This window comes from Pseudochaenichthys georgianus, chromosome 22 (assembly GCF_902827115.2).
Source record: "Pseudochaenichthys georgianus chromosome 22, fPseGeo1.2, whole genome shotgun sequence".
In the NCBI taxonomy this organism is placed as follows: Eukaryota; Metazoa; Chordata; class Actinopteri; order Perciformes; family Channichthyidae; genus Pseudochaenichthys; species Pseudochaenichthys georgianus.
The window spans coordinates 34,655,097-34,670,131 of record NC_047524.1 but is presented as its reverse complement, the minus strand read 5'-3'; the positions used below and the strand labels follow the sequence as shown (position 1 = coordinate 34,670,131).

At 44.2% G+C, this 15,035-nt stretch overlaps 1 protein-coding gene across 1 annotated transcript in view; it reads left to right on the top strand.

The window, feature by feature from the left end:
• nrxn3a (neurexin 3a) overlaps positions 1 to 15,035 on the top strand; it is a 280,401-nt gene that overhangs the window by 174,214 nt on the left and 91,152 nt on the right. Inside the window, exons 6-7 of the mRNA XM_071207179.1 lie at positions 3,899 to 4,046; positions 5,918 to 6,301. Of these exons, the coding sequence (XP_071063280.1) occupies positions 3,899 to 4,046; positions 5,918 to 6,301 (532 nt within the window). The remainder of the gene's footprint in view (positions 1 to 3,898; positions 4,047 to 5,917; positions 6,302 to 15,035) is intronic.

Sequence of the window (15,035 nt, the reverse complement as noted above, 5' to 3'; positions counted from 1 at the left end):
GAGCAACTGCTGTACCAGGCCGTGATGCAGCCTGTCAGGATCCTCTCTATGGTGCACTGGTAGAAGGTCAGGATGCTCTCTATGGAGCACCTGTAGAAGGTCAGGATCCTCTCTATGGAGCACCTGTAGAAGGTCAGGATCCTCTCTATGGAGCACCTGTAGAAGGTCAGGATCCTCTCTATGGTGCACCTGTAGAAGGTCAGGATGCTCTCTATGGTGCACCTGTAGAAGGTCAGGATCCTCTCTATGGAGCACCTGAAGAAGGTCAGGATCCTCTCTAGGGTGCACCTGTAGAAGGTCTCTCTATGGTGCACCTGTAGAAGGTCAGGATGCTCTCTATGGAGCACCTGTAGAAGGTCAGGATCCTCTCTATGGAGCACCTGTAGAAGGTCAGGATCCTCTCTATGGAGCACCTGTAGAAGGTCAGGATGCTCTCTATGGAGCACCTGTAGAAGGTCAGGATCCTCTCTATGGAGCACCTGTAGGAGATCAGGATCCTCTCTATGGAGCACCTGTAGAAGGTCAGGATCCTCTCTATGGAGCACCTGTAGAAGGTCAGGATGCTCTCTATGGAGCACCTGTAGGAGGTCAGGATCCTCTCTATGGAGCACCTGTAGAAGGTCAGGATCCTCTCTATGGTGCACCTATAGAAGGTCAGGATGCTCTCTATGGAGCACCTGTAGAAGGTCAGGATGCTCTCTATGGAGCACCTGTAGAAGGTCAGGATCCTCTCTATGGAGCACCTGTAGAAGGTCAGGATCCTCTCTATGGAGCACCTGTAGAAGGTCAGGATGCTCTCTATGGTGCACCTGTAGAAGGTCAGGATCCTCTCTATGGAGCACCTGTAGAAGGGCAGGATGCTCTCTATGGTGCACCTGTAGAAGGTCAGGATCCTTTCTATGGAGCACCTGTAGAAGGTCAGGATCCTCTCTATGGAGCACCTGAAGGTCAGGATCCTCTCTATGGTGCACCTGTAGAAGGTCAGGATCCTCTATGGTGCACCTGTAGAAGGTCAGGATCCTCTCTATGGTCACCTGTAGAAGGTCAGGATGCTCTCTATGGAGCACCTGTAGAAGGTCAGGATCCTCTCTATGGAGCACCTGTAGAAGATCAGGATCCTCTCTATGGTGCACCTGTAGAAGGTCAGGATGCTCTCTATGGTGCACCTGTAGAAGGTCAGGATCCTCTCTATGGAGCACCTGTAGAAGGGCAGGATGCTCTCTATGGTGCACCTGTAGAAGGTCAGGATCCTCTATGGTGCACCTGTAGAAGGTCAGGATCCTCTCTATGGTCACCTGTAGAAGGTCAGGATGCTCTCTATGGAGCACCTGTAGAAGGTCAGGATCCTCTCTATGGTCACCTGTAGAAGGTCAGGATGCTCTCGATGGAGCACCTGTAGAAGGTCAGGATCCTCTCTATGGAGCACCTGAAGGTCAGGATCCTCTCTATGGTGCACCTGTAGAAGGTCAGGATCCTCTCTATGGAGCACCTGTAGAAGGTCAGGATCCTCTCTATGGAGCACCTGAAGGTCAGGATCCTCTCTATGGTGCACCTGTAGAAGGTCAGGATCCTCTCTATGGAGCACCTGAAGAAGGTCAGGATCCTCTCTATGGTGCACCTGTAGAAGGTCTCTCTATGGTGCACCTGTAGGAGGTCAGGATCCTCTCTGTGGAGCACCTGTAGAAGGTCAGGATCCTCTCTATGGTGCACCTCTAGAAGGTCAGGATGCTCTCTATGGAGCACCTGTAGAAGGTCAGGATGCTCTCTATGGAGCACCTGTAGAAGGTCAGGATCCTCTCTATGGAGCACCTGAAGAAGGTCAGGATCCTCTCTAGGGTGCACCTGTAGAAGGTCTCTCTATGGTGCACCTGTAGAAGGTCAGGATCCTCTCTATGGTGCACCTGTAGAAGGTCAGAGTGTCCTGGAGTCCATGTTGAACCTCCTCAGCCTGCGGAGGAAGAAGAGCCGCTGTTGAGCTTTCTTGGCGATGGTGTTTGTGTGAAGAGTCCATGTCAGGTCCTCAGTGATGAGTCCATGTCAGGTGCTCAGTGAAGAGTCAGGTCCTCAGTGATGAGTCCATGTCAGGTGCTCAGTGAAGAGTCAGGTCCTCAGTGATGAGTCCATGTCAGGTGCTCAGTGAAGAGTCAGGTCCTCAGTGATGAGTCCATGTCAGGTGCTCAGTGAAGAGTCAGGTCCTCAGTGATGAGTCAGGTCCTCAGTGATGAGTCCATGTCAGGTGCTCAGTGAAGAGTCAGGTCCTCAGTGATGAGTCCATGTCAGGTGCTCAGTGAAGAGTCAGGTCCTCAGTGATGAGTCAGGTCCTCAGTGATGAGTCCATGTCAGGTGCTCAGTGAAGAGTCCATGTCAGGTCCTCAGTGAAGAGTCCATGTCAGGTGCTCAGTGAAGAGTCAGGTCCTCAGTGATGAGTCAGGTCCTCAGTGATGAGTCCATGTCAGGTGCTCAGTGAAGAGTCAGGTCCTCAGTGATGAGTCCATGTCAGGTGCTCAGTGAAGAGTCCATGTCAGGTCCTCAGTGAAGAGTCCATGTCAGGTCCTCAGTGAAGAGTCCATGTCAGGTCCTCAGTGAAGAGTCCATGTCAGGTCCTCAGTGATGAGTCCATGTCAGGTCCTCAGTGATGAGTCCATGTCAGGTCCTCAGTGAAGAGTCCATGTCAGGTCCTCAGTGATGAGTCCATGTCAGGTCCTCAGTGATGAGTCCATGTCAGGTCCTCAGTGATGAGTCCATGTCAGGTCCATGTCAGGTCCTCAGTGAAGAGTCCATGTCAGGTCCTCAGTGAAGAGTCCATGTCAGGTCCTCGGTGAAGAGTCCATGTCAGGTCCTCGGTGATGAGTCCATGTCAGGTCCTCAGTGATGAGTCCATGTCAGGTCCTCAGTGATGAGTCCATGTCAGGTCCATGTCAGGTCCTCAGTGAAGAGTCCATGTCAGGTCCTCAGTGAAGAGTCCATGTCAGGTCCTCGGTGAAGAGTCCATGTCAGGTCCTCGGTGATGAGTCCATGTCAGGTCCTCAGTGATGAGTCCATGTCAGGTCCATGTCAGGTCCTCAGTGAAGAGTCCATGTCAGGTCCTCAGTGAAGAGTCCATGTCAGGTCCTCGGTGAAGAGTCCATGTCAGGTCCTCGGTGATGAGTCCATGTCAGGTCCTCAGTGATGAGTCCATGTCAGGTCCTCAGTGATGAGTCCATGTCAGGTCCATGTCAGGTCCTCAGTGAAGAGTCCATGTCAGGTCCTCAGTGAAGAGTCCATGTCAGGTCCTCGGTGAAGAGTCCATGTCAGGTCCTCGGTGATGAGTCCATGTCAGGTCCTCAGTGATGAGTCCATGTCAGGTCCTCAGTGATGAGTCCATGTCAGGTCCTCAGTGATGAGTCCATGTCAGGTCCTCAGTGATGAGTCAGGTCCTCAGCGATGAGTCAGGTCCTCAGTGATGAGTCAGGTCCTCAGTGATGAGTCCATGTCAGGTGCTCAGTGATGAGTCCATGTCAGGTCCTCAGTGATGAGTCCATGTCAGGTCCTCAGTGATGAGTCCATGTCAGGTCCATGTCAGGTCCTCAGTGAAGAGTCCATGTCAGGTCCTCGGTGATGAGTCCATGTCAGGTCCTCAGTGATGAGTCCATGTCAGGTGCTCAGTGATGAGTCCATGTCAGGTGCTCAGTGATGAGTCCATGTCAGGTGCTCAGTGATGTGGACACAGAGGAACCTGAAGCTGCTGACTCTCTCCTCCCATTGATGGAGATGGGGGCGTGTCCCTCTCTCTGCTGCTTCCTGTAATCCACAATCAGCTCCTTGGTTTTGCTGACGTTGAGATGGAGGTTGTTATCCTGGCACCAAGACATCAGGTGTTGAAAGCTGAACTATATCATCTGATTATCCTTGTGTTCAGGTGGATTTCTTTGCAGTGGAGCTGTTGGATGGCAGCCTGTACCTTCTGCTGGACATGGGCTCAGGGACCATCAAGGTGAAGGCCACCCAGACAAAGGTGAACGACGGAGCCTGGTATCACGTGGACATTCAGAGAGATGGACGCTCAGGTCAGTGGTGCTGCTCAATCAATGAAGTCAACTAGCTCTCATAATAATATATTAGGGCTGCTCAATTAATCGTATTTTAATCGCAATTACGATTTTAGCTTGCAACGATTATGAAAACAGCATAATCGAAATAAAACGATTATTTATTTAATTTTTAAATGTTTTAATTCTTTTTTATTTATTGGTTTTTCAGTTGAATTATACTTAAAGTTAAGGGTAATCAACTGGTAAAAACATACTGATCACATTTTCTTGTGATGGATGTTTTCAAAGTAAATGGTTATTCGTTTTTAATTATGATATCAATTATTGACCCAAATAATCGAGATCATGATTTTTTCCATAATCGAGCAATCCTATAATATATAAATTACCTTTTATATACACCCTTGTCTTTAAAGTACATAAAAAGTATTACTTTTTTTGTTAACTTGACTTTTCGTCACACTGTACATTTCAAATGCATATCGAATTGAATATGCTATTCCTTGCACACTTATTGTAAATAATATTCTACTTTAAACATGTGTTGGCTGTAATGTTGCCGTTCATAGTGTTTTCACGGTGAACTATACATTTTAGGTATACAATTAACTTTTTTAGTTCTGGTTTATTTTATATTTTGATGTTTCTTTTTGTTTGTTTGTTTTGTCTACCATTTTCATTTCTAATGATGTGCAATGCCTTGTTTTAACATGCTGCTGTAGCGGGGAAAAACTATTTGGGATCAATAAATGATATCTTATCAGGGGCCTCATTTATAAATGTGGCGTACGCTCAATATATGGTGTAAGCAATCTCTGTGATTTATAAACAGCATTCTTGACGGGAAAATGTGTGGTCCTCCACGGTACTTTGACCCATGTGTACGCACAAAAATGTGAGAGATAAGAAACTGCGAAACCTTTCGCAGAAGGATGAAAGGAGAGAAATATGTGAACAGAATACCATCAATCGAAATATTACCTCATGCATCATATATGAATAATTCATTTGCAAAAATGGATAAAAGCACATCTGAGTGCACACAAAAACGTTACTTGGAGAAGTAAATAAATACGGATATGTTATTGAAAACCACCCCCGAACCGTTCTCTTATATGTTCTGAAATGTATTCTCATAAATGATGCGGTAAGCAGAAAGACAGAATTACCTTTTAAACTGGTGCCGTTTTGCATTTCTGTAGGTTGCATATGTAGATACGAGTGCATGGTTTTATATACTAAATACAGTAATTATGTTTAAAAATGTGTGTAAATTGATAAGCATTTTTTTCCCTTTACAAATAAAGATAATTATTATTATGCCGTTCGCCAAAACTTGATGGATCGCTCGTAATACACTAGAGGTATGGAAACTAATAACACCATGTGTTTGGTCAATTGTTCAGCTGATGTCACACATCTGTTTTATTTCCTTTAACTGGTGTATAGAGTTGCTGTGGGGGGGGGGGGGGGGGGGGTTGAGACGCACAGGCTGCAGTGGAGACGCTGTGCACAGCTGATTGACAGCTGAAACACAAACCACCAAATAAACAGAAATCATTTCTGTAAACAAAGTCCCAACTGTTTTTACATTTGCAAACCCAGCGTGATTGCACTTGGTTTACTTGGTTCATACACGTCCTTTGTTCCTACGTACGCGATCTTTTCACGTGAATCCTACGCACAGTTTTATAATGAGGCCCCTGATCTTATCTTACTTGCATACTCAAGTTATTTAACATGTACAATTAAATGAACTGAATTTAATATAATTATACAAACATATTTATGTGATAAAATACAACATCTTTCAAGTACATCAGAATTCTCTTTTGTAACTATGCAGCCCCTGTGTCTAATCTGTACTCCCTCCAACCCCTCCACAGGGACCATATCCGTAAATAGCAGAAGGACTCCGTTCACAGCCAGCGGTGAGAGCGAGATTCTGGACTTGGAGGGCGACATGTACTTGGGGGGGCTTCCCAATGACCGCACCAACCTCATCCTGCCCACTGAGCTCTGGACAGCCATGCTCAACTACGGCTATGTGGGCTGTATCCGGGACCTTTTTATTGATGGTCGAAGCAAAGATATCCGTCAGATTGCTGAGGCTCAGAACGGCGCTGGCATCAAACCCTCGTGCAACAAGCAACCAGGCAAGCAGTGTGAGAGCTACCCATGCAAGAACCGTGGGGTCTGCAAAGAGGGCTGGAACCGATTCATCTGCGACTGCACCGGCACTGGATACTGGTCACGCACCTGTGAGAGAGGTCAGTGCTTTTTTCTCTCACATAAACCCTGGACCATACCCAGACCTTTTCCAAGGCAGAAGCAACCATGTCTGACATGATTGACACAATAAAAGGCTGGAGCAGCAAGTTTTAAACAATCATCCAACAATAGTGACCGTGGAAGCAGTGGCCTATTTAATCATCACTTGAAGGACAGAGTTTACTTACCACAGAGAAAAATAAACAGCCAACTAGTCAACTAGTGGTAGATTTAGTAACATCCAATAGGCGCTTTCACACCAAGTACTTTGTCGTACTTAGTCAGAACTCTTTAGTTCTGATGAACTAAAAAGCAGATCGCGTTCACACCAGAATGAGTCCCTGAGGGAGGATTAGGCAAATGAAGCCGCTGACGTCACTTCTTCTTCTTCTGCTGTGGGTTTACTGTCAGGCCGCAAACAACTTCACGGCATATACTGCCACCCGAAATCCCCGGCCGGAAGTCCCCTGAGTTGGGGAAGGCTTCAGTAGAAGCTGCTGGGACTCCCAGTAGCTTCTACTGAAGCCTTCCGAGTAAATCGCCAGAACGCCGACACCTCCTCATCTCCACCGCTCCCATGTTTTCTTTTGTGTTGCCATAAGTTAGTCTCATTGCGTTTGTGCGCTGGGCTAATGCTAATGCTAATAATGATAATGCGAGGAAAATAAAATGGCGGCTTCACAAAACTTTTTGGGAGTTTTACGGGGCATGATTTGCAATCCACCCAGCCAATCAGACACAGGAACCTTTTTCTCCCACGAAAGTACCTGCTCTCTAGCAGGGACTGAAAAGGGGGTGAAAAGGTTCTCATTAACTAAGTTCTAGTTCCGGATTTCTTTGGTGTAAACGCAAATGTTCTGAACTATATCGGAACTATACTGGGAAAAGTACTCCGGTGTGAAAGCACCTATTGTCACTATCAGTAGACATTCACTATAGAACACAAACGATTGATAGTTTTGGGGTTTGAAAAAATGGAAAGCAAGTCATATTTGAAGCATAATTGGACAAGGTCAGTCTTGATGTTATTCAGTCTTAAAATACAGACTATGAAGAAGGTACCCTTGAATGAGAAGCAGCTCTTATCCTGTGAGCAGAGTGGGAAAGAGTTCTAAGGGTTTTTAATACATTTGTTGACTATGTGAACCTCAACCAATAGCAATGATGGCCAAATCTGCAGTTTGATTAAAATAAACCTGCAGAATGATTTTGTTAAATTGGCCGATGCTTGAGGAGCACTAAATTGAAGAACTGGATCAGAAGTCAGCAGTGAACACAGATAAAGAACTTAGACAGTATCATGATATTCATCAAAATGTATTGTGCTCTCATTTGATTATGCACCACCTGGTAGCAGTACAAGAACATAGCATAACAGTGATGCAGAGTATACAGCCGTGGCCAAAAGTTTTGAGAATGACACAAATATTAATTTTCACAAAGTCTGCTGCCTCAGTTTATATGATGGCAATTTGCATGTACTGCAGAATGTTATGGAGAGTGATCAAATGAACTGCAATGTATGGCAAAGTCCCTCTTTGCCATGAAAATGTACTTAATACCAAAAAGAACATTTGCACTACATTTCAGCCCTGCCAAATATCTCACATAATGTCGGTGATTCTCTGGTTAACACAGATCAGAGTGTTAATGAGGACCAGGCTGGAGATCACTGTCATGCTGATTGAATCACTCTGTCATGCTGATTGAGTTAGAATAACAGACTGGAAGCTTAGGTGGTGTTTACAAGAGAAAGAAACAGGTTGTAGCCGCTACGTTTCTCTCGCGTATAGCCTGTTCGTTCACACAAGGCCGTAACGGAACCGCGGAAACGGACCCAGAAAACGATAAATTGTCCCAAGGTGGATAGATCTGAAAACGGAACGCTCTGGGGGGCCAAACGGCTCCGTGTGTACGCCCTATACGATCATTTCCTGATAACGATGAAGCCATAGCCCCACCTCTGCTGCTCACTGCTGTAGCATGGTCAGTAGTTACACTGTAACACATTTTCCTGTCAAATAGCAGTAAAGTGCTGGCAGCACAGACGCCTGCACTTTACTGTAATACTACAGTACTCATACCGTGAAATGACTTTACAGCCTCTTACTGTAAATATAAAATACAGCATACTGCTGTATTTTTTTATTTAAAGGAATGGTATGCTCATGACACTCATTTTTAAATAATTATCATCCGATAAAACAGACCAGTCTCTGCCAGTCTTTTTTTTTTTTTAATCCGATGACATTATCAGTGATTTTAAACTGATTATATACCGAAATAACATCAACACTGTGGGCGCCGCCATTTTCCGGACGTGACGTAAACCATGCGTTTGGTTTTCGAGGACACGTTGATCTCCATGTTATTTACTGTAGTTTCTCTCTTCAAATATGCCTCACTGTATCGCGAAATATTGCCACAATTCTGATAGGAACAATCCACGGAATGCTTAGTTCCATCTGTTGCCAAAAGGTAAGCGTAAGAAGTACATTCGGAGGCAGTGGCTAGCGAAATGTGGCCGGCCCGAACCGAAAGATTCACAGGCTCATGTATGCAGCGAACATTTCAAATTTCCGGACGACTACTCTGAGAGTATGATAAAACATAACATGGGATTTATGGAACAACCATTACTCAATGGAGATGCAGTACCATCGGTCTTTCTGGTGTCATCACCGACCAGGACACCAGTTCGGCCAGTTGAGAAATCGCCCTCTGCAAGTGTGAAGCGACGGAGGAGCAGAAGTAGTGCTCGGAGTAAGAATAAGGTATGTTATAGCGCATTTCCATTGCAGCGGCTAGTCCCGTTTTAACGTCCTTTAGCGTCCAGGCCAAGACAGTTTTTGGTGGCCTTTCCATATAGCGTAGTACCGACTAGTGTGTATTTTCCCCCAGTTTTTTCCGGCCCCATAAAATCGTGATTCTTTGGCCAGGGACAACGAAGCTGAGTATGCTAAGCTAGAGAGGGAATCGCTAGCAAGGGTGGTACTACATGCATACATATAGTATCTTATATCATCTTCCTATTATACACACATGCATTTCCAAACATCTGGACTACCTATGTTGCAAATGTATTATCTCTTCAATTTACACACGGCATCTATTGCACGTCTGTCCGTCCTGGGAGAGGGATCCCTCCTCTGTTGCTCTCCCTGAGGTTTCTCCCATGTTCCCTTTAAACTGGGGGTTTTCTTCGGAAGTCTTTCCTTGTACGATGTGAGGGTCTACGGACAGAGGGTGTCGTATTGTCATACTGATAAAACATCAAAACTTCTTCCTCTGCTGACGAGTCCGAACTCAAATATTCAGCCATGTTTCCGTGTGTTGACAAAGTGAACGCATGGATGACGTCACGACCATCACGTGACTACTGAAAATGGCGGCGGCCAGACGGAATATAAAGGTTTTGATAAAAAAGAGCTATAAAATCATTATTTACCGGGGAATATCGCTGATTTCTTCAGGGTATGGTTTAAACATAATGTTTCACTAAATACTGAAGTTTTGATTAATTATCTAATGAGTGGACCATTCCTTTAACAATACTGGTAGCAGAGACGCCAGCAATATACTGAAATTATACAGTATTCATACTGAACAATTTCAGTTTATTACTGTAAAAAATGTAATAATTCACAGTAACATTCTGGTTAGGGGTTGCCAGTAGATTACTTGATTGACAATACAACAACTCAATTTAGCATTTGTTAATTAATTAATTAAAATATGTAGTGTTCTGTGGGTTACAGACATCTGCTTAAAATATGCATTATTGTGAACATTATGCAAAATAAGCACTTGCTGGCACCCAGTTCTTTAATCCCCAAATTAACCCACACACACACACGAGGAGCAGGCAGATATCAGGTAACACAATCATCTTTATTATAATTTAAGTTCATGGACAGTAATATTTAAGGGACCATATCAGCCAAACTTCTCACATTGAAACGTATCACAAGGCCAAGTAATGCAGTGCCTATAGACCACCCTGTCCTTCAGGCTGTTACTGCTCTACTCCACCCCCTGCTGGCCAGAGGGACTACCAATGGTAAAACTAACAGTAAAAGATCACAGAGCAGAGGTGGGGAGTCGCATATTTTTGGACTTGATACTTGCTTGACTAACATTGATAAAAGACTTGACTTTGACTTGGTATTCATGACTTGAGACTTGACTTAAGCTTGACACAGATGACTTGAAAGGACTTTACTTTTTAAAATTAAATATGTGCGTTTGTTTTTGTAGTGAGATATTACGTTTAGTTTTTTCGAAATGTGATTGGGTGATTATAGCGCCGTGCTGGAGACTTGGCGTGCGTCTCCCAATAGTTCGGAGCGTGTCCGACTCAGAGGCGCACTGGCCCTGATAGGTACAAGCTGTGGAAGAAACTTCTGTGTAGCAATGCTTTGGGAGTCACCGACTCATGAAGGAGACACAGGACGAGCAGGAGTTCTGATGTCAAACACTGATATTTATTAAGAGTAGAATAACGGCTGGAGAGATCACAAAGTATTTTCACACTTGCATGTCAGGCAACCAAGCAATCTCTGAAGACAAAAGCAGAAACACAGATCTATATATCAGATATATATATATGGGCGGTGGTGGCGAAGTCGATAGGGACTTGGCTTGGCAACTGGAAGGTCACCAGTTCAAGTCCCGGCAAGACCAAGTGCTACCGAGGTGTCCTTGAGCAAGTCACCGTTCCCCACACTGCTCCCCGGGCGCTGTTCAAAATGGCAGCCCACTGCTCCTAACACTAGGATGGGTCAAATGCAGAGAAACAATTTCCCCACGGGGATTAATAAAGTATATCAAATCAAATCAATTCAAATCAAAATCAAAGAATAAGGAGGATAAAAACCCGCCCTTTGCTGCCCTAATTATTCCCAGACATTTGGAACAAAGACCGGTTTGTTATTACCAACCCTCATGAGCCAAACTTCTCCCCCACAGGAAGACAGAGGACCTCTTGACTTTTGTACTCCTCAAGTTACAGACAGGGCACATGCGACTCAACGAAATGCATATCTTTGTGATTGGTAACCGTCTACCAGAAAAGCTGAAAACCTCAGAACACATATTCTGTCAAAGAAAATATTCTAATAATAATAATACATTGCATTTCGAAGCGCTTTTCCAGGTGCTCAAAGACGCTTTACAGTGGTGATAAAACATGATAAAATAGAATTTAAAAGTTATTAGAACAAGATAAAATAACATTTAAAAGTTATTAAAACAGCAATACAGCATAATTCACAGATTAAAAGCCAGTCTGAAGAGGTGTGTTTTGGTCAGTGTTTTGAAAGTGGGGGGGTCAGTGCAGTCTCTGATGTGTTGTGGGAGGGAGTTCCAGAGGGTGGGGGCAGCGATGGAGAAGGCTCTGTCCCCCCCAGGTTCAGAGCTTGGTTTTCTTGGGGATAGAGAGGAGGTTCGCTTCTGATGAGCGAAGGCTGCGGGAAGGGGTGTAGTGGTGGATCAGGTCGGAGAGGTAGGGGGGAGCCTGGTTATTGAGAGCTTTGTGTGTTAGCAGAAGGATTTTGAAGTGTATTCGTTGACGAACAGGGAGCCAGTGCAGGTTTTGAAGGACGGGGGTGATGTGGTCTCTGGAGCGGGTGTGGGTGAGGAGGCGGGCAGCGCAGTTCTGGATGTATTGTAGTTTATTTAGGATTTTGGATGATGAACCATACAGGATACTGTTGCAGTATTAAGTGACAAATGCGTGGATGAGGGCCGTAATTCTTTGACAGTTCCTTTCTGTCTAAGAATATTTCAGTCAATACTTAAATCAATAAGCGTCTTCAGAGTTGTGTGGGCTCACATACATCAATTACATCAAAAAGTAAAACAAGATTGAAAACATTTCAATCACCATGATTGAACACAGTCAATCATAATAGAAACATCATCTCTCTTCAGTGTTTGGCATCTTTTGTCAAAAGCACAATAATAAACACACATGAAATACAAAAATATAATAGCAGAATATGTTTCAAAAATAAGATCTTTTATCATTTATCACTCAGTTAATCTCATTCATCAAACACAAATTCAAAATCAGCTTACATCTCAAAGATTTACTTCAAGGCAATTACTTATTAAAACACAATTAGAATTTAGGATTATAAGAAATCCAATTGAGGTATAAAATCAGAATCATGAGAGATCCAGCTAAAATTCCCAGTTAAGGTATAAATTCACAGTGATGAATCGATCAATCTGTAATCTGTAAAGCTACAGTGTCCCCAATCTTTAACATTACTTTACGTTTACTTAATTACGCTTTATTCAAGAGTAAGGCACTTAGTAGTACATATATTTCTTTCAAATACATTTGTTCAAAATCTGAAAAGGAAGAATCAGACATTTATTGTATAACAACCTGAAAAGGAAAAATCAAAACATCTGTTCTTTATTCAAGGACACATCAAAACATATTTTCTTTATTCTGAGTGTCAACTTTGATCAATTTGTCAATCGCTGAATGGGGGTGCCCAAGGTGCAGAAACTGCGATGGAGACCCATGGGTCTGGAAGCTCGGCGTCGTACATCAACATTGTGTCATCTACAGTTGAATATCCCACTACCCTCTGTGGGGCCTGGAGGGCAGTCTTGGCCACCCTCCGTATGGCTAATTTAACTACAGTGATCAAACAGGTCAATAGGATTAGCACAACCAAGATAAACACTGAAACAGTAACAACAAATGTAACCAACCCCGCTCCCCAGGATCCAAAGGTACCGCTTAAATCCCCAAATGTAAACCCATGAGTTTCATGCAATTCTTTTATTCCCCTAGCAGTATCATGAGCCATATCCATAACTTCAGGTGTAGCATCAGACATGAAAGAACAACACTCAGATCCAATCACCTTGAATGTCTGAGCGGCTAGGAGAAGATCCAGTGCCATACGATTCTGTAGTGCTACTGTCCTAACTTCCTGCAATTCTTTGTGTTCAGCTAACATCGATGTGTTAGATGCATTGAGATGATTTTCCACTACTTTGGACAATGTCACAATGCTGAGTAACATAAATACCGTACCAAGGCAAAAATAGGCTCGCTATCTGTTGTCCTTGTGTAATGGACCTGCTGTTCCTGTGTAGAGAGGGAAGTATCGCTGCAATCTCATTAGCCTCTACTTTACGGATTAAAGGAATTAGGTAGGCTAGATAACAGGTGCCATACAAAATGTCATAGGGCACACAGCCATAAGCCCGGTCCCCACAAACTAAGTAAACTCTCTGTGGGAGGGGAATTCTGGCTAATTTTACCCTCACTATGGTATTACAGTCGCTGTGTCCCACATCCAGAGAGGTGTGAGATCCTGCTTCATTCTGGAAACAGATGGACACATTCTTCCATTCATGCACCACAATTGGGGGAACATATACTGAACAGTCACGTGTAGGGGGCTTGCCTAAGGGTATTGGCTGCGTACAGTCATGTATTTTAACCTCAACGGAGTCCACTGTTCTGGAGCCAAACCAGGGCACAACTGTTACCATGGCTTCAACCAACAAAGATGGTGTATGTGGTTGCATTGTACATGTTGGACTTGTAGAGTTAGCCGAATAATTAGTCTGGGCTAGAGCTAACTGGAATCTGTATTCAAAAGCTAGGTTAACGTATTTCTTCACATATATTAGTTTTAAAAACATCAACCGTTTGAAACCGTCAGGCAGGTAATTTTTATTTACTGTATCAACAATGAGAGAGACTAAGCCCTCGTACTGTAAAGGTTGCTCAGAGTCTATGGGGGTAGGAAGGAGTGTACCAATCCTCAGCCTCATCGCTAATTCTGGATGCTATATCATTCCAGCTCAATAGACCGTAGTCAGCTTTCGTGAAAGGAATTGGGCTAAACATGGGAGAATGCATGGATTCTGGCATATTTTGGCACAGCCAATACAACAGTTGCTAACATTGCGTTCATGCGTGTAGTCTAACATTAAACTTACTGCAGAATTAGTTTTAGTTCGTTTAAAAGGAGTGATTAAGGCCTTTTTCGATTGTTTAAGTGGAGTGGATAGATTATCTGTTTTGCTATCTGGTCCAGTAAATGTGCATGCAGTGATACCTGAATTGGGAGCCTTGTAATCTGGTTTCCTCATTGTACATTTTACCTTATCCCATATCAGTGTCTTTAACTGTTCTATAGTGCTACACCACAGTTCTGGGGGCATTTCTTCAATGGTGTTGAGAGTCATTCCTACCACCTCTGATGAGACCCCAAACCACTGGTACTGGTTCTTTGGATACGTCACCCACGTCGAGTAACCGTCACCGTTGCTTGAAGACATAGGAAACACAATAATACAGTTGGATGAGTCACATATTGAAGTTGGGCAGTTAAAAGAAATAGTCTTTGATTCATGATCAGGGAGGGAGACAATCCTCCTTATTCTCCCTCCTTTTCTCTCTCTTTGTGTCTCTCGCACCATACTGAATGTCTGTGTGGTGATTGGATACAACCTGTCCTTGTCGCTAGGCACTGATTTGCCCGTTGGTATCGTTTTGCCCTCAGGGTCTGGGCCCTGAGTGGTCAAGTCGTCTGCGCTCTTAGATAAGAGCACCTTATTTTCTCCCTCAGAGGGGCGCGATCCCTCGCCACCTGTCGTTGGGATTTCCACAGCTCCATCTAGCAGGGCGTCCTTGGCCAGGTACAGAAGACCCAGCGTGACGATGATGATGACTGCCTTCACACGCCAGCATCCGGT